The 21,103-nt window shown below is 53.2% G+C and overlaps 1 protein-coding gene across 3 annotated transcripts in view; it reads right to left on the bottom strand.

Moving 5' to 3' along the window:
- The window catches only part of esr2a (estrogen receptor 2a), a 402,250-nt gene that overhangs the window by 62,985 nt on the left and 318,162 nt on the right, over window positions 1-21,103 (bottom strand). For all 3 annotated transcript variants that reach the window (XM_087989559.1, XM_087989560.1, XM_087989561.1), the window contains exon 7: window positions 6,380-6,513. In XM_087989559.1, the coding sequence (XP_087845685.1) occupies window positions 6,380-6,513 (134 nt within the window). The remainder of the gene's footprint in view (window positions 1-6,379; window positions 6,514-21,103) is intronic.

Below are 21,103 nucleotides of genomic sequence, written 5' to 3' on the forward strand. Positions count from 1 at the left end.
CTCCACCCCCCCCAGGAGCATCCTTCCTCAGATAAGGAGACCCAAACTGCACACAGTATTCCAGGAGTGGACTCAGAAAGGTCCCTATACGATTGTAGGATTAAATGGGTGGGTAGAGTCAGTGATTGGCGGCGGGAGGGAGGGGGGGGAGGTTTCTGGGTCAGCAGATTTTGTGAACTATTAATGTCACAATGAGCTTCACTGGAATTCCACATCATGGACCTGAGCCACATCATCCACCATCATCACTCAGACAGAGCAACCTGGCGGCTGACAGTGGGACCTTGATGTGCACAAAAGAGAAGGAGACTCCACAATTATCCCCGTGCTCAGTGAGGGAAAAGCCCACCACATCAGTGGGAAAAATAAGGGTGAAGCTTTTCCAGCAATCTTCAGTCAGACATGCTGAGTGGATAATCCATCATGGCCTGCTCCAGGAGACCCCCAGCGTCACAGATACCAGGCTCCAGCCAATTCCATTGACTCCACATGATATCAAGAGACTCGAGTCATTGGATACGGCAAAGGCTATGGGCCCTGACAACATTCCAGCAGTAGCACTGAAGACTTGTCCACGTTCACACATCACTGAAGGTGGCAGTGCCGGGAGATAAGGGAGTAAAAATGGTCGATGGGAAGCTTGCCTTCATTGGAAGGGGCATTGACTATCAGGATAGACAAGTCATGCTGCAGCTCTGTAGAACTTTAGTCAGGCCACATTTGGAATACTGCATCCAGTTCTGGTCACCACACTACCAGAAGGATGTGGATGCTTTGGGGAGGGTACAGAGAAGATTTACCAGGATGTTGCCTGTAATGGGGGATTCTAGCGATGAAGAAACTGGATTTGTTGGATAGACTGGGTTTGTTTTCACTGGAACGCAGGAGGTTGAGGGGTGACCTGATAGAAGTTTATAAGGTTGTGAATGGCCTGGATAGAGTGGGAACTATGAGGCTTTTCCCCCAGGGTGGAGGGGTCAGTTATTAGGGGGACACAGGTTCAAGGGGCTGGGGGGAGAAGTTTAAAAGAGATGTGCGAGGCAAGTCTTTCACACAAAGAGCTGGAACGTGCTGCCTGCGGAGGTGGTGGGGGAAGACACAATCGCAGCTTTCAAGGAGCACCTGGACAGATACAGGAATAGGAAGGGGATAGAGGGATACGGATCCTGTAAGGGAAGGCAGTTTTAATGTGGGCACTGTGTCAGTGCAGGCTTGGCGGGCTGAAGGGCCTGTCCCTGTGCTGTCATGCCTGCTCTTTGCTCTTTGTATCCCTGCAGGAGTGCCTTAGGATAGTGTCCTCAGCCCAACCATCTTCAGCTGCTTCATCCACAAACACCCACCCCCTCCATCACCGACGCTCAGTAGCAGCAGTGTGTACCATCTACAAGATGCACTGCAGAAACTCACCAAAGATCCTCAGGCAGCACCATTCCAAACCCACAACCACTTCCATCCAGAAGCAGATACATGGGAACACCATCTCCTGAAAGTTCCCCTCCAAGCCACTCACCATCCTGACTTGGAAATATATCGCCGTTCCTTCACTGTCACTGGGTCAAAATCCTGGAATCCCCTCTTTAAGGGCATTGGGGTCAACCCACAGCACATGGAATGCAGTGGTTCAAGAAGGCAGCTCACCCCCACCTTCTCAAGGGGCAACTAGAGTCGGGGAAGAAATGCTGGAGGAGAAAGTGAGGTCTGCAGATGCTGGAGATCAAAGTTGAAACTTTATTGCTGGAACAGCACAGCAGGTCAGGCAGCATCCAGGGAACAGGAGATTCGACGTTTCGGGCACAGGCCCTTCTTCAGGAATGCTGGACCCAGCCAGTGATGCCCATGTCCCACAAATGAATGAGAAAAACCTTCCAGCTATGGTTCTGAAATTACAATGGGTCAGTGTGCCTCATGGGCTCTGCACGGACCGTAAATGAGGGATTGGGAGAGCCAGTGTGTTGTGGGTTTGTGGTTTGATTGTCCAGACATCAGAACGCCAGTTTAAACCTCCATTTACCAGGGGCTGCTCCGGACCCCAGAGGAGTGCACCCCAGAACTGATTCCCATTTGGTCCCGGTGGGGTTTTGTCCCAAATCCATTCCATCTCCACACCAGCTCTGGCCTGGGGGTCACCCAGTCACACGGCGATGAGGAAGGGAATGGGATAGGCACCAGGGGTTAGACTGTCCACCTGAGACAAGAGCTCCCTCTGGAGGGGAACGGCTGCTGTTGGACCCGGGCTCAGGTCTGGGTGAACGTCCAGAACTCCAGCCGTGAGAGTGAAAAGGAACCAGATGGGAAATGCCCAGGCAATCTGAGGATTGCATTTCAGTCCAACAGCGATTAATCAGATTACACTGGCCCAACAGCAAAGCATTGGAAATCTCGGTGGGAGGTACTCAAACAGGGATTCAGACCACAGATAAACAGGGTTTATCCCAGAGGGAATTCTGTACTTCCCTGGTCAGCACGCACGTGTTCCAATTCCACAGGAAGGTTGACACATTGATTGTCCAAAGAAAGATGTATTAAAACCACCAACTTTTACAGATGTACCGTAGAAAGCGTTCTATCTGGATGCATCTCTGCCTGGTATGGAAACTGCTCCGCCCAGGACTATAAGAAATTACAGAGAGTTGTGAACACAGCCCAGTCCATCGTGTGAGCTAATCTTCCATCCACTGGCTCCACCTACACTTCTCTCTGCTGCAGGAGGATCCCTCCCTCCCTCGTTACAATCTCTTCCGTCGGGCAGAAGATACAGAAGCTTAAACACTCACACCAGCAGGTTCAGGAACATCCCCGCTATTGTTAGACTGCTGAAGGGATCTCTCAAATTTCAAATCTCATGTTGATCTGACTCTCTGTGCACCTTCTGTGGCAGCACGGTGGCACAGTGGTTAGCACTGCTGCCTCACAGCACCAGGGACCCAGGTTCAATTCCCGCCTCAGGCGACTGTCTGTGTGGGGTTTGCACGTTCTCCCCGTGTCTGTGTGGGTTTCCTCCGGGTGCTCCGGTTTCCTCCCACAGTCCAGAGATGTGCAGGTCAGGTGAATTGGCCATGCTAAATTGCCCGTAGTGTTAGGTAAGGGGTAAATGTAGGGGAATGGGTCTGGGTGGGTTGTGCATCGGCGGGTCGGTGTGGACTTGTTGGGCCGAAGGGCCTATTTCCACGCTGCAAGTAATCTAATCTAGTCTAATCTTCCCGGCAGCTGTAACATTGTATTGCTCGCTTGTATGATATGATCTGTCTGTACTGCATGCAAAACAAAACTTTTCACTGTATTTAGGGACATGCAACAGTAATAAATCAAACAAAATCAAGTTCAAGTCAAGCAGACACAGGATGTTCTTCTCGAACGTGAAGGTTATGCGCTTGTGCAAATCCCACATTAGAGGAAAAACTCACTTTAGACACAGCGCTTCAAATGTTGATGATGTAATGGTGTTACAGCCAACACATGCTTTCAAAGTGGGTGCTTTAGAAACAGCATTCCTGATTTGTCAATCACATTACAGCTAATTTACATTAATTAACGCAGGACAGCCTGTAATAGATACTGCCACAAGAACTACAATCCACTGCCAACTAACACTGTACTGCCCAGTCTACCATACATCCCACAACCAACCGCACACCCCACAATGTTTTATATACCAACAACCTATTGTACACCCACAACCTACTGTACACGCAAAATCTACCGTACACCCAGTGTACTGTACACCCACAATCTACTGTACACCCATAATCTACTGTACATCCCACAATGTACTGTACATCCCACAATGTACTGTACACCCACAATCTACTGTACACCCACAATGTACTGTACATCCCACAATGTACTGTATACCCACAATCTACTGTACACCCACAATGTACTGTACATCCCACAATGTACTGTATACCCACAATGTACTGTACACCCACAATGTACTGTACACCCACAATGTACTGTACATCCCACAATGTACTGTATACCCACAATCTACTGTACACCCACAATGTACTGTATACCCACAATCTACTGTACACCCACAATGTACTGTACACCCACAATCTACTGTACACCCACAATGTACTGTACACCCACAATCTACTGTACACCCACAATGTACTGTATACCCACAATCTACTGTACATCCACAATCTACTGTACACCCACAATGTACTGTACACCCACAATCTACTGTACACCCACAATGTACTGTACACCCACAATCTACTGTACACCCACAATGTACTGTACACCCACAATGTATTGTACACCCACAATCTACTATACACCCACATTGTACTGTACACCCACAATCTACTGTATGCCCACAATCTACTGTACACTCACAACGTACTGTACACCCCACAATCTACTGTACATGCACAACGTACTGTACAACCACAATCTACTGTACACTCACAACGTACTGTACACCCCACAATCTACTGTACACCCACAACGTACTGTACACCCACAATCTACTGTACACTCACAATGTACTGTACACCCTCAATCTACTGTACACCCACAACGTACTGTACACCCACAATGTACTGTACACCCACAATGTACTGTACACCCACAACGTACTGTACACCCACAATGTACTGTACACCCACAATCTACTGTACACCTCACAATCTACTGTACACCCACAATCTATGTACACCCACAATCTACTGTACACCTCACAATCTACTGTACACCCACAATCTATGTACACCCACAATGTACTATACACCCACAATCTATTGCCCACCCACAATCTATTGCCCCCCCACAATCTACAGCACACACAGTGTGCGTAGCAATGATCATCGACTCTACACCCCACAATCGAGTGTACATCCGCAATGTAGTGTACACCCACTATGTACTGTACACCTACAGTGTACTGCACTCCCACAATGTACTGTACCCCCACAATCTACTGTACACCCTACAGTGTACTGTACACCCATAATCTGTATGCTGTAGAATGTAATTTACTCACCATACAATCTAGATCACTGCAGGCAGAAATTCAGCTCTGATAAAATCACCAGACTTTGTCGACAGTCTGACATCTTCTCTGTCTTCCCCTGTCCTCGCCCGCCCGTTACATCCCCCTGTTCTGCCCTCTCTCTCCCACTCACTCCGGCACTGACTCACTCGCTCACTCACTCACTCACTCAGCCCCTGCCCTCTCAGGCTGCCTCTCGGGGATGGCTGTCCGAGTAGATTGTGGAAGTCAATCAGAGTCATACAATTAGTCCATACCAAGTAGGTTTCCCAATCTGACCTCGTCCCATTTCCCAACATTTGGCCCATATCCCTCCAAACCCTCCCTATCCACATATTTCCCCAGATGCCTTTTAAATGTTGCAATTGTACCAGTCTCCACAACTTCCTCTGGCAGCTCATTCCATACCCGTACCACCCTCTGTGTGAAAAAGTTACCCCTTAGGTCCCTTTTAAATCTTTCTTCTCTCACCCTAAACCTGTGCCCTCTCCTTTTGGACTCCCCTACCCTGGGAAAAGACCTTGTCTATTTCTCCTATCTATTCCTCTCATGATTTTATAAACCTCTATAAGGTCACCCTTCAGCCTTTTACGCTCCAGGGATAAATGGCCCAGCCAATCCAGCCTTTCCCTCTCGCTCAAACCTTCCAGTCTCAGTAACATTTTTGTAAATCGTTTCTGCACCTTTTCCAGTTTAATAACATCCTTCCTACAGGAATGATGTGGAGATGCCGGTGTTGGACTGGGGAGGACAAAGTTAAAAATCACACATCACCAGTTGGAGCGCTGGTTGTGGGACAACCTGGTGAAGGAGCGACGCTCCAAAAGCTAGTGTGCTTCCAATTAAACCTGTTGGACTATAACCTGGTGTTGTGCGATTTTTAATTTCCTGTAGGAAGGCTATCAGAACGATGTGCAGTATTCCAAATGTGGCCTCACCAACATCCTGCGCAGCTGTAACATGTCCTGCCAGCTCCTATATCTCAACGCTCTGACCAAGTGAAACCAACTTCGCTCCTCACTACCCTGTCGACCAGAGGCAGTACTAAACGGAACAGAGCCACCATGTACACAGAAACTTGGGTGAGAGCGTGAAGGGTTAATGGAACTCTCCCTGTATGGAGCTGATGGCTGTCCCTGGAGATTTGCCAAAGGATTCCTTCAGTTACAGACAAGAATGTGTCCCAACCAACTACCCTCCCGCCCCCCGACCCTAAGGTGAACACAGACAAGAATCTCCTCCAAAAACAACAGGCCGAAAAGATCCCAGCAAGCTCCGGAATCTCACCTTCCTTCTCCTCAGGTGCATCTTTATATTTACAACAATCACGTGAGAGCGCAGTTCCTTCGAAAGAGCAGGAAGCTGTTTGCAGTTACTCACTGGAGTTCAGGAGGACCATTGCCTTCAGACACAGGTATTCCTCATGCTGCAACTTCAACTCCCGGAATCTGGAAGTTGCTGCCAGTAACATGTCAAAGATTTCCAGAATCCCTTCGACACACTGTCCCTCATCCCTACAGAGAGCACAGAGAAAACCATTAGCATTAACAGGGAAGGGCAATAGAGAGTGTGCAGGTCCAGAGAGAGACTGGAGAAGCAGCAGAGACTGGCCTGAGGTAAACCATTTCATTGAGGGCCACATTCAATAAAACAAAGCAGGAAATAAAACTGGGCTGCAGGTGGCAGTGACAGGATAAAAGATAATTAGTGAAGGATTAGAAGGTTTCAGACCTGCACAGTCTTTTCAGCACTTTTTATTTTCAATGTCAGAGATGGGAAATGTTTATCAAAGCGGGATGCTGCGACCCTCCGACAGTGCGGCACTCCCTCAGCACTGACCCTCCGACAGTGCGGCACTCCCTCAGCACTAACCCTCCGACAGTGCAGCACTCCCTCAGCTCTGACCCTCCGACAGTGCGGCACTCCCTCAGCACTGACCCTCTGACAGTGCGGCACTCCCTCAGCACTAACCCTCCGACAGTGCGGCACTCCCTCAGCACTAACCCTCCGACAGTGCAGCACTCCCTCAGCTCTGACCCTCCGACAGTGCGGCACTCCCTCAGCACTGACCCTCTGACAGTGCGGCACTCCCTCAGCACTGACCCTCCGACAGTGTGGTACTCCCTCAGCACTGACCCTCCGACAGTGCGGCACTCCCTCAGCTCTGACCCTCCGACAGTGCGGCACTCCCTCAGTACTTACCATCTGACAGTGCAGCACTCCCTCAGCACTGACCCTCCGTCAGTGTGGCACTCCCACAGCACTGACCGTCTGACAGTGCGGCACTCTCTCAGCATTGACTCACCGACAGTGCGGCACTCCCTCAGCACTGACTCACCGACAGTGCGGCACTCCCTCAGCACTGACCCTCCGACAGTGCGGCACTCCCTCAGCACTGACCCTCTGACAGTGCGGCACTCCCTCAGCACTGACACTCCGACAGTGCGGCACTCCCTCAGCACTGACCCTCCGACAGTGCGGCACTCCCTCAGCACTGACCCTCCGACAGTGGGGCATTCCCTCAGCACTGACCTTCTGACAGTGGGGCATTCCCTCAGCACTGACCCTCTGACAGTGCGGCACTCCCTCACACACACACAGACACATACACACTCCTACACACACAGACACACACACTCCTACACACATACACACAGATACACACACAGACACATACACAGGCACCTACACACAGACACACAGACACACACACACTCCTACACACACACAGGCACACACACACAGACACATACACACTCCTACACACATAGACACACACACTCCTACACACATACACACAAATACACACACAGACACACACACAGGCACCTACACACATAGACACACAGACACACACACACTCCTACACACACAGACACAGACACACAATCCTACACACAGTCTCACACACACACATAGACACACACACATTCCTACACACACAGACACAGACACACAATCCTACACACAGTCACACACACACATAGACACACACACACTCCTACACACACACACAGACACACACACCCATCCACACGCTTCTACACACACACTCCTACACACACAGAGACACACAGACGGACACACACACACTCCTACACACGCACTCCTACGTTCACACACACACTCACACAGACACACACACAGACACAGGCACACACACACACACTTACACATACAGACACACACACACTCCTACACACACTCTTACACACACAGACACACAGATACACACACAGACACACACACACTCCTACACACACACAGACACACATACACAAACACTTCTACACACCAACACACACACAGACACACACTCCTACACACACATAGACACACAGACACACACACACTCCTACACACACACAGACACACATACACAAACACTTCTACACACCAACACACACACAGACACACACTCCTACACACACATAGACACACAGACACACACGCACTCCTACACACACAGACACAGACTCCTACACACAGACACACACTCCTACACACAGTCACACACACACTCCTACACACACATAGACACACACACTCCTACACACGCTTCTACACACACACACACGGACACACACACACATGGATACACACACACACACACACAAACGCACAGGGACACACACACAGGGACACACACACACACACACACGGATACACACAAACACACACATGGACACACACACACACACGGATGGACACCCACACACAGACACACAGACACATACACACACACTACGCAGACACGCACGGACACACAGGCGCACACACACACACACAGACACATGCACACAGACACATGTACAGACACACACACGGACACTTGGACACACAAACGGACACATTGACACACTGACACACGGACACACACACGCGGACACACAGACATATACACACAGACACACACACACAAAAACACACACACAGACACACACGCTCCTATACAGACACATACAGACACACACGCACTCCTACACACACACAGACACACACACATTCCTACAACACAGTCATACACACACACACACCTACACACACTCCTACACACACACACTCACACACACACTCCTACACACACACACACGGACACACACACACTCCTACGTGCACACACATGGACACACACACACTCCTACGCGCACACACACATGGACACACACACATACACACTCCTACACACACACACGGACACACAGAGGCACACAGACACACACACAGACACATGCACACAGACACATGCAGACATGCACGGACACACACACAGACACATGCACACAGACACACACACACATACACACACGCACACGGACGCATGCACAGACACACACATACTCATACACACACATACACGGACACACACACTCCAACACATACACGGACACACACATGCACACGCACTCCCACGGACCCAAACACATACACACACGGACACATAGACACACACACACACACATACACACATGGACACACACATGGACACACAGACACACACACATGGACACACACAGACACACACACACATGGACACACAGACACACACACGGACACATAGACACACAGACACACACATACACACACACACACATGGACACACACAGACACACACACACACACACACACACATGGACACACACAGACATACACACAGACACACACACGGACACACACACACACACATACACACATGGACACACACACACACACACACACACGCACACACATACACACATGGACACACACGGACACACACACGGACACACACACGCACACATACACACATGGACACACACACACACACACACACACACACACACACACATGGACACACACACAGACAGGTTTGAAATCGATGGGTTTTTCCACAAAGCCCCCTCTACTCCCACCCTCACTGCTCCCTGAACCCTATAATTATTCTCCAGTCTGTTCCAGGTGAAAATGGACTCTCTCCACTCTGTGCTGCAGAGACCTACAATTTGATGTAATTTTAAGGCACTTTGAACAATTTTTATTTGCAGTCTGAGTAGCCAAATCGTCACTTTGTGAGAGTCACAAGTTTGAAGAATTTTAAAGAAACATCCTCATCCTGTCTGCCCTCTCTCTCCGTCTGTCTGTCTGTCTCTCGCTCTCTCTGTTACTGTTTCTCTCTCTCTATCTCTCTCTCTCTGTCTGTCTGTCTCTCACTCTCTCTGTCTCTCTCCCTCTCTCTGTCTCTCTCCCTCTCTGTCTCTGTTTCTATCTCTGTGTGTCTCTCTCTCTCTGTCTGTCTGTCTGTCTCTCGCTCTCTCTGAATCTCTCTCTCTCTGTCTCTCTCCCTCTCTCTGTCTCTCTCTCTCTATCTCTCTCCCTCTCTGTCTCTGTTTCTATCTCTGTGTCTCTCTCTCTCTCTCTGTCTGTCTGTCTGTCTCTTGCTCTCTCTGAATCTCTCTCTCTCTCTCACGCTCTGTCTCTCTCTCTCTTTCTGCTGTTCCTGCCTCCTCCTTCCTTCCAGTCTCTGTGAACCGGACTCGTTCACAGTCTGCCCTGCACCTTTAGAGACTGCCTCAATTCCTTTGTCTTGAATTGTCTCTGCTCTCCATCTGAACAATCTCAGTCCCTTCTCCCTGGCCCAATCTGCCGTCAGGCCATTCAGCCACCATTCTGTTCCACCATTGAATGATATCATAGAATTGTTACGGCACAGAAAGAGGTCATTTGGCCCATCCTGCTGAATGTTCAGTTCTATCCCCTGGTACCATTCCCTTGCTTTCTCCCCATACCCTGCACACCGTCTCTACCCAAATAACCAAGCTATGGCCCAGTTGAATGTCTCAGTTGAACCTGCCTCCCTCACATTTCTGGGCAGCGCATTCCACACCCAAGCCCCAAGCCAGTTGTTGGGTACGAGGGGTTTTTATCTTGCAACGCTCGTACATTACTTTCAATCAACCCCATCTTGTTTCTGTTCCTTTTACCAGTGGGAACTCTCCCTCTCTACGTTGTCCAGCTCACTCAAGATTTTGAAAACCTCGATTAAAATCCCTCTCAGCTGCTTTCTCTCCAAGGAACACAGTCCCAATTTCCTCAATCTACCCTCATCACTGAAGTTTCTCACCCTGGTACCATTTTTGTAAGTCACTCTGCACTTTCCCCAGTACATTCACATTCTCCTATAATGTGGTGCCCACTGTACACAACACTCCAGCTGGGGTCTAACAAGTGTCCTGTACAAACCCACCATCACCCCCCTGCTCGTGTACTCCATGCCCCTGTGTATAAAGCCGAGGACACTGTGTGCTTTATTTACTGCTCTCTCCCCAGGTCCTGCCTCCTTTACTGATCTGTGCTCATGTATACCCAGCTCCTGCATCTCCCCCCCCCCCCCCCCCCTTTAGAATTGTACCTCTGATTTGATATTGCTTTTCCAAGTTTGGCTGATCTCACACCTCTCTGCAGTGACCCTCATCTACCCCCTACGCCTACACCCCCCACCCCCCCCCCCCCCCCCCCCCCCCCACCCCCCCCCCCCCCCCCCCCCCCCGCCGCCCCCCCCCCCCCCCCGCGCCCCCTCCCCACTTCACTGACTAATCAATGTCCTTTTGGAGTCCCTCACAGTTAGCAATTCCTCCAGGTTTAGTAAACTCCGAAATGGTCCCCGGGATTGTAATACCGCTGGGCTGTTAATGCAGAGACGCGATGTTGTGGGGACCCGGTTCGAATCCTGCCCCAGCAGGTGGTGCAATTTGGATTCAATAAAAATCTGGAATTATGGACGAATGATGACGATGAATCTATTGCCGGAAAACCCCACCTGTCCTTTAGGGAAGGAAACTGCCATCCTTACCTGGTCTGGCCTACACGTGACTCCAGACCCACAGCAATGGGGTTGTGACATAAGGACATAAGGGCTAGGAGCAGGAGGAGGCCATCCGGCCCATCGCGTCCGCTCCCACAGTCAGTAAGATCATGGCTAATCTTTCCATGGCTTCAGCTCCACGTAGCTGCCCTCTCCCCATAACCCTCGGTGCATTTACTGTTCAATGTGACACGTGACTCCAAACCTACAGCAATATGGGTGACTCTTAACCCCACCTCTGGGCAATTAGGGACGGGCAATAATTGCTGGCCTAGCCAGCGATGCCCTCATCCTGTGAGTGAATTAAAGAAAAATATTAGGAAGGTCAAGGGTCCCACTACCATCCCCTGGAGTATATAAATGTTTGGGTTGTGGGTAACAGATCCATTTTGTTTTCTTGTATCCTAATTAACCTGTTCAGACACGTTCTGTCACACTTCCAGAACAGCTCAGATGTGAATCCTGGGCTACAAAATGTTTCCATATCATGACTAACCCTAATCCTAAACTCCACTGACCTGTGGGGCAGCACGGTGGCTCAGTGGTTAGCACTGCTGCCTCACAGCACCAGAGACCCGGGTTCAATTCCCGCCTCGGGTGACTGACTGTGTGGAGTTTGCACATTCTCCCCGTGTCTGCGTGGGTTTCCTCCAGGTGCTCTGGTTTCCTCCCACAGTGTGGGGGTTGCCAGCTGCTGGTTAAAAGCTGCAGCTTACAGCAGCTAAATAGAGAAAATACACTGGTTTTATTCACTATAGAGAGAGAGAGAGAGACACACACACCACAGACCAATCAGCTACAGGTTGCCGGCTGAATCTCCCTTCATTCACAGCTCCTGGCTCCAGCCTGTCTAGAGTAATTGAACCAGCAGCTGTGTAAACAGTGCTGACAATGAGGGTCAGATAACAAGCTTTTAAAAAGTACAGCCATCCTTCCTACAGTCTCTGACTCGTTTCCCATTTCAATCCACAATTAAAATCCACTGCCTGCGGAGAGTCTGGAGTTAGGTGAAAGTGAGGACTGCAGATGCTGGAGATCAGAGTCGAGAGTGTGTTGCTGGAAAAGCACAGCAGGTCAGGCAGCTTCCGAGGAGCAGGAGAGTCGATGTTTCAGGCAAAAGCCCTTCATCAGGAATCTGGAGTTAATCTAAATAAGCTGGACGGGGGAGGGGGGGGTCGCAGGGTTATAGAGCTGAGGCATGACTCCCACCTCCATGTACCACAGGACCCCTCCCTACAGGGTCCCCTCCGAGCCCCTCACAATCCTGACTTGGAAATATATCACCGTTCCTTCAGTGTTGCTGGGTCAAAATCTCGGAATTCCGTCCCTTTGGGCAACTTCCAGCACATGGACTGCAGCGGTTCAAGACAGCAGCTCACCCCCACCTTCTCAAGGGGGCAACTAGGGACGGACACAGCTAGGGACTCCAATGTCCCACAGGTGAATGAAAGAAATGGACTTGGAAGTTGGAGGTGATGGGGTTTGGGGGGAGGGGGAAGGATGTGAGAAGGAACACTTTGAGAAATTGGGCAAGGGATTGTGTTAGACTGAGGTGGTGTAGGGTAGGGAAAGGATTTTGAGGATTGGAGGTTGAGGGTAGGGGAAGAGAGCTATCTGAGGGAGGGGATTGAGGGAGGGAGGAGGGGCCGAGTGTTGGTGATAGGCTACAGGGTGGATGAGGCGAGGGTACAGTTGTGTCTTCATCTGTTCCCTCTCCTCCTGCCCAGGCTTGGGGAGGGTACCATCAGTCAATAATGATGCCTGAGATACTGAAGAAGGCACACAGCCAGTCAAGAGGTCATTGTATCACACTCTAACATCCTGGGACTGCCTGGTCAGGGAGTTGGTGGTGAATCACGGTGATGGGTCTCCAACTGACCTACACATGAGCTGAGGACATCGACAACAGACACAGCCAGCACCTTGTACCAAATGGGTTGGAATGTAATGGGCAGAGGGGTTTAGGGGAAGGATTTCCCAAGGTTAGGCCCCAGGCAGCTGACATAATGGACCTAACTGGGCAATGAGTAGGGGTCTCCCTCGGGAGACTTACAATATTTACAGTAATTTGTATCACATGGGATCACGTGGGAGACAGTTGTGAGACTAATACATAACAACGTCCCAAAGAGACAAGAGTTTAAAGCTCTTGACAGTAAAAGGATTTGATTATTTTCAGGTGGTTCCCTTCCCCAGCTGCCAGTTACTGTGGCCAACCGCCCTGCAAACCATAAATAAAATCATTCGAGGTTTCTGAAGCAAGCTGTTTCAGCTTATCCACTGATGTTTAAATTATGATGTTATATTGTTTTGTTCTCCTTTGATGAGCTTTTTTCTTTCTGTAAATGCCCACTGTCTCTCTATCTCTCGCTGTCTCTCTCTCTTTCTGTGTGCACCTCTCTCTGTCTCTCTCCATCTCTGTCCCTTTCATGTTCTCTCTGTCTCTCTCTCTTTCTGTGTGTCTCTCTCTGTCGATCTCTCTCTGTCTTGCTCTCTCTGTGTCTCTCTGTCTCTCTCTCTTGATCTCTTTCTCCCTCTCTCTGTCTCCCTGTGTTTCACTCTCTGTGTCTGTCTCCCTCTCTCTCTCCCTTTCTCTCTCTGCCCCCTCTTCTGTCACTCTCTGTGTCTCCCTATCCTTCTCTATGTCTGTTTGTCTCTCTCTCTTTGTTTCACTCTCTGTCTGTCCCTCTCCCTCAGGTCGATTCAGAACAGTGGCTGCCTCAATCCTCGTTTCTCCCTGCCACCCTCATTGCCCCTCCACAAGGTACTGGCCCTGCCTGGGGGCCGGTCCCCAGGGCCGGAGAGAGATAATGTGCCCGCCGTATAACCTGCTTGACGGGCCATGCCTGGTGTACAGAGGGGAAGCAGGTCGACCCATCGCTATGGAAACGGGCCTTCAAGCGGCTCCTGGAAAAGTACACAGGTCGATGAAAAAAAATTAATCACTGCTGAACAGGGGCAGGGAGAAAAAAAAACACCTAAACCTCTGGAGGTCAGTGACAGGAGCATGTTTGTTCCTAATCTGGTGTCGGCCTGTGTAGATCCTCAAACTCCTGACTTCATTGTATAACGACAGGTCACAGAAAATGATTTAGATGCAGTTTGTTCATTCATTAACCACACAATGTCTCAGCTCAGCAGATACACTCCTGATTACACCCTGCGCGGAGTTAATAAGGTTGTGGAATATTAAGATGGTTTCATTAAAATAAATAAAGGTTTCCTTTCCACCACAATTTGTCCTCCAAGTCAAACAGGAATTTAACGCCCAGGAGCTGAGTTGAGGCTGGTTTGCTTTATTGATTTCAAAATGAACAAATTGTTCCCTGAGCCAAGAAGTGGGAATCAGATTTTCAATCCTGTCCAACCTGGGAATGCACACAGCAAGGCTGCATTATAAAAATGAGGCCTTTTGGAAGGCTTCGTGGAGGGGGGAGGGGGAGGAGAGAGAGAGTGAGTGAGGGAGGGAGGGAGAGAGAGAGAGAGTGAGTGAGGGAGGGAGGGAGAGAGAGAGAGAGTGACTGTGGGAGAGAGAGTGAGGGAGGGAGAGAGTGAGGGAGGGAGGGAGGGAGGGAGGGAGGGAGGGAGAGAGGGAGGGAGGGAGAGAGTGAGGGAGGGAGGGAGGGAGGGAGAGAGAGAGAGAGTGAGTGAGGGAGGGAGGGAGAGAGAGAGAGAGTGACTGTGGGAGAGAAAGTGAGGGAGGGAGAGAGAGTGAGGGAGGGTGAGAGAATGGGAGATAGAGTGAGGGAGAGAGAGTGAGGGAGGGAGAGAGAGAGAGAGTGACTGACTGTGGGAGAGAAAGTGAGGGAGAGAGAGAGTGAGGGAGGGTGAGAGAATGGGAGAGAGAGTGAGGGAGGGAGAGAGGGAGGGAGGGAGAGAGAGAGAGAGTGACTGACTGTGGGAGAGAAGGTGAGGGAGAGAGAGAGTGAGGCAGGGAGTGCCGCACTGTCCGAGGGTCAGTACTGAGGGAGTTCCGCACTGTCCAAGGTTCAGTGCTGAGGGAGTGCCGCACTGTCAGAGGGTCTGTGCTGAGGGAGTGGGCACTATCATAGGATCAGTGCTGAGGGAGTGCCGCACTGTCGGAGGGTCAGTGCTGAGGGAGTGCCGCACTGCCTGAGGGTCAGAACTGAGGAAGTGGCGCACTGTCGGAGGGTCAGTGTTGAGGGAGTGTTGCACTGTCGGAGGGTCAGTGCTAAGGGAGGGCTGCAGTGTCAGAGGGTCAGTGCTGAGGGAGTGGACACTGTTGGAGGGTCAGTGCTGAGGGAGCGCCGCACTGTCGGAGGGTCAGTGCTGAGGGAGTGCCGCACTGTCAGAGGGTCAGTGCTGAGGGAGTGCCGCACTGTCAGAGGGTCAGTGCTGAGGGAGTGCTGCACTGTCAGAGGGTCAGTGCTGAGGGAGTGCTGCACTGTCAGAGGGTCAGTGCTGAGGGAGTGTCGCACTGTCAGAGGGTCAGTGCTGAGGGAGTGTCGCACTGTCAGAGAGACAGTGCTGAGGGAGTACTGCACTGTCGGAGGGTCAGTGATGAGGGAGTGCCGCACTGTCGGAGGGTCAGTGCTGAGGGAGTGCCGCACTGTCGGAGGGTCAGTGCTGAGGGAGTGCTGCACTGTCAGAGGGTCAGTGCTGAGGGAGTGTCGCACTGTCAGAGGGTCAGTGCTGAGGGAGTGTCGCACTGTCAGAGGGTCAGTGCTGAGGGAGTGTCGCACTGTCAGAGAGACAGTGCTGAGGGAGTACTGCACTGTCGGAGGGTCAGTGATGAGGGAGTGCCGCACTGTCGGAGGGTCAGTGCTGAGGGAGTGCCGCACTGTCGGAGGGTCACTGCTGAGGGAGTGCAGCACTGTCGGAGGGTCAGTGCTGAGGGAGTACCGCACTGTCAGAGGGTCAGTGCTGAGGGAGTGTCGCACTGTCAGAGGGTCAGTGCGGAGGGAGTGCCGCACTGTCAGAGAGACAGTGCTGAGGGAGTGCCACACTGTCGGAGCGTCAGTGATGAGGGAGTGCCGCACTGTCGGAGGGTCAGTGCTGAGGGAGTGCCGCACTGTCAGAGGGTCACTGCTGAGGGAGTGCCGCACTGTCGGAGGGTCAGTGCTGAGGGAGTACCGCACTGTCAGAGGGTCAGTGCTGAGGGAGTGTCGCAGTGTCAGAGGGTCAGTGCTGAGGGAGTGGGCACTGTTGGAGGGTCAGTGCTGAGGGAGCGCCGCACTGTCGGAGGGTCCGTGCTGAGGGAGTGCCGCACTGTCAGAGGGTCAGTGCTGAGGGAGTGCTGCACTGTCAGAGGGTCAGTGCTGAGGGAGTGCTGCACTGTCAGAGGGTCAGTGCTGAGTGAGTGCCGCACTGTTGGAGGGTCAGTGCAGAGGGAGCACCGCACTGTCGGAGGGTCAGTGCTGAGGGATTGCCGCACTGTCAGAGGGTCAGTACTGAGGGAGTGCCGCACTGTCCAAGGTTCAGTGCTGAGGGAGTGCCGCACTGTCAGAGGGTCTGTGCTGAGGGAGTGGGCACTATCATAGGATCAGTGCTGAGGGAGTGTCGCACTGTCAGAGGGTCAGTGCTGAGGGAGTGCCGCACTGTCAGAGGGTCAGTGCTGAGGGACTGCTGCACTGTCGGAGGGTCACTGCTGAGGGAGTGCTGCACTGTCAGAGGGTCAGTGCAGAGGGAGCACCGCACTGTCGGAGGGTCAGTGCTGAGGGAGTGCCGCACTGTCAGAGGGTCAGTACTGAGAGAGTGCCGCACTGTCAGAGGGTCAGTACTGAGGGAGTGCTGCACTGTCAGAGGGTCAGTGCTGAGGGAGTAATGCACTGTGGGAGGGTCAGTGCTGAGGGAGTGCCGCACTGTCGGAGGGTCACTGCTGAGGGAGTGCCGCACTGTCGGAGGGTCAGTGCCGAGGGAGTGCCGCACTGTCAGAGGGTCAGTGCCGAGGGAGTGCTGCACTGTCAGAGGGTCAGTGCTGAGGGAGTGCCGCACTGTCGGAGGGTCAGTGCAGAGGGAGTGCCGCACTGTCAGAGGGTCAGTGCTGAGGGAGTGTTACACTGTCGGAGGGTCAGTGCTGAGGGAGTGCCGCACTGTCGGAGGGTCAGTGCTGAGGGAGGGCCGCACTGTCGGAGGGTCAGTGCTGAGGGAGTGCCGCACTGTCGGAGGGTCAGTGCTGAGGGAGTGCCGCACTGTCCGAGGGTCAGTGCTGAGGGAGTGCCGCACTGTCCGAGGGTCAGTGCTGAGGGAGTGCCGCACTGTCAGAGGGTCAGTGCTGAGGGAGTGCCGCACTGTCAGAGGGTCAGTGCTGAGGGAGTGCTGCACTGTCGGAGGGTCACTGCTGAGGGAGTGCTGCACTGTCAGAGGGTCAGTGCTGAGTGAGTGCCGCACTGTTGGAGGGTCAGTGCAGAGGGAGCACCGCACTGTCGGAGGGTCAGTGCTGAGGGAGTGCCGCACTGTCAGAGGGTCAGTACTGAGGGAGTGCCGCACTGTCGGAGGGTCAGTGCTGAGGGAGTGCCGCACTGTTGGAGGGTCAGTGCTGAGGGAGTGCCGCACTGTCAGAGGGTCAGTGCTGAGGGACTGCTGCACTGTCGGAGGGTCACTGCTGAGGGAGTGCTGCACTGTCAGAGGGTCAGTGCTGAGTGAGTGCCGCACTGTTGGAGGGTCAGTGCAGAGGGAGCACCGCACTGTCGGAGGGTCAGTGCTGAGGGAGTGCCGCACTGTCGGAGGGTCAGTGCTGAGGGAGTACTGCACTGTCAGAGGGTCACTGCTGAGGGAGTGCCGCACTGTCGGAGGGTCAGTGCTGAGGGAGTACCGCACTGTCAGAGGGTCAGTGCAGTGGGAGCACCTCACTGTCGGAGGTTCAGTGCTGAGGGAGTACTGTACTGTCAGAGGGTCAGTGCAGAGGGAGTGCCGCACTGTCAGAGGGTCAGTACTGAGGGAGTGCCGCACTGTCAGAGGGTCAGTTCTGAGGGAGTAATGCACTGTCGGAGGGTCAGTGCTGAGGGAGTGCCGCACTGTCGGAGGGTCACTGCTGAGGGAGTGCTGCACTGTCAGAGGGTCAGTGCTGAGTGAGTGCCGCACTGTTGGAGGGTCAGTGCAGAGGGATCACCGCACTGTCGGAGGGTCAGTGCTGAGGGAGTGCCGCACTGTTGGAGGGTCAGTGCTGAGGGAGTGCTGCACTGTCGGGGGGTCAGTGCTGAGGGAGTGCCGCACTGTCGGAGGGTCAGTGCTGAGGGAGTACCGCACTGTCAGAGGGTCAGTGCAGTGGGAGCACCTCACTGTCGGAGGGTCAGTGCTGAGGGAGTACTGTACTGTCAGAGGGTCAGTGCAGAGGGAGTGCCGCACTGTCGGAGGGTCAGTGCTGAGGGAGTGCCGCACTATCGGAGGGTCACTGCTGAGGGAGTGCCGCACTGTCGGAGGGTCAGTGCCGAGGGAGTGCTGCACTGTCAGAGGGTCAGTGCTGAGGGAGTGCCGCACTTTCAGAGGGTCAGTGCCGAGGGAGTGCTGCACTGTCAGAGGGTCAGTGCTGAGGGAGTGCCGCACTGTCGGAGGGTCAGTGCAGAGGGAGTGCCGCACTGTCAGAGGGTCAGTGCTGAGGGAGTGTTACACTGTCGGAGGGTCAGTGCTGAGGGATTGCCGCACTGTCAGAGGGTCAGTGCTGAGGGAGTGTTACACTGTCGGAGGGTCAGTGCTGAGGGAGTGCTGCACTGTCGGAGGGTCAGTGCTGAGGGAGTGCCGCACTGTCAGAGGGTCAGTGCTGAGGGAGTGTTACACTGTCGGAGGGTCAGTGCTGAGGGAGTGTTACACTGTCGGAGGGCCAGTGCTGAGGGACTGCTGCACTATCGGAGGGTCAGTGCTGAGGGAGTGCCGCACTGTCAGAGGGTCAGTACTGAGGGAGTGCCACACTGTCGGAGCGTCAGTGTGGAGGGAGTGCCGCACTGTCGAAGAGTCAGTGCTGAGGGAGTGCTGCACTGTCAGAGGGTCAGTGCTGAGAGAGTACTGCACTGTCAGAGGGTCAGTGCTGAGGGAGTGCTGCACTGTCAGAGGGTCAGTGCTGAGGGAGTGCTGCACTGTCAGAGGGTCAGTGCTGAGGGAGTACTGCACTGTCAGAGGGTCAGTGCTGAGGGAGTGTTACACTGTCGGAGGGTCAGTGCTGAGGGATTGCCGCACTGTCAGAGGGTCAGTGCTGAGGGAGTGTTACACTGTCGGAGGGTCAGTGCTGAGGGAGTGCTGCACTGTCGGAGGGTCAGTGCTGAGGGAGTGCCGCACTGTCAGAGGGTCAGTGCTGAGGGAGTGTTACACTGTCGGAGGGTCAGTGCTGAGGGAGTGTTACACTGTCGGAGGGCCAGTGCTGAGGGAGTGCCACACTGTCGGAGCGTCAGTGTGGAGGGAGTGCTGCACTGTCAGAGGGTCAGTGCTGAGGGAGTACTGCACTGTCAGAGGGTCAGTGCTGAGGGAGTGCTGCACTGTCAGAGGGTCAGTGCTGAGGGAGTGCCGCACTGTCGAAGAGTCAGTGCTGAGGGAGTGCTGCACTGTCAGAGGGTCAGTGCTGAGGGAGTGCCGCACTGTCGAAGAGTCAGTGCTGAGGGACTGCTGCACTGTCAGAGGGTCAGTGCTGAGGGAGTACTTCACTGTCAGAGGGTCAGTGCTGAGGGAGTACTGCACTGTCAGAGGGTCAGTGCTGAGGGAGTGCCGCACTGTCGGAGGGTCAGTGCTGAGGGAGTGCCGCACTGTCAGAGGGTCAGTACTGAGGGAGTGCCGCACTGTTGGAGGGTCAGTGCTGAGGGAGTGCCGCACTGTCAGAGGGTCAGTGCTGAGGGAGTGCCGCACTGTCAGAGGGTCAGTGCTGAGGGAGTGCCGCACTGTCGGAGGGTCAGTGCTGAGGGAGTGCCGCACTGTCAGAGGGTCAGTGCAGACAGAGCACCGCACTGTCGGAGGGTCAGTGCTGAGGGAGTGCTGCACTGTCAGAGGGTCAGTACTGAGGGAGTGCCGCACTGTTGGAGGGTCAGTGCTGAGGGAGTGCCGCACTGTCAGAGGGTCAGTGCTGAGGGAGTGCCGCACTGTCAGAGGGTCAGTGCTGAGGGAGTGCCGCACTGTCGGAGGGTCAGTGCTGAGGGAGTGCCGCACTGTCGGAGGGTCAGTGCTGAGGGAGTGCAGCACTGTCAGAGGGTCAGTGCTGAGGGAGTGCCGCACTGTCGGAGGTCAGTGCTGAGGGAGTACTGCACTGTCGGAGGGTCAGTTCTGAGGGAGTGCTGCACTGTCGGAGGGTCAGTGCTGAGGGAGTGCCGCACTGTCAGAGG

The sequence above is a fragment of the Chiloscyllium plagiosum genome, unplaced genomic scaffold (assembly GCF_037043375.1).
Source record: "Chiloscyllium plagiosum isolate Xiang-an unplaced genomic scaffold, Cpla_swu_hap1 HiC_scaffold_8, whole genome shotgun sequence".
Classification (NCBI taxonomy): Eukaryota; Metazoa; Chordata; class Chondrichthyes; order Orectolobiformes; family Hemiscylliidae; genus Chiloscyllium; species Chiloscyllium plagiosum.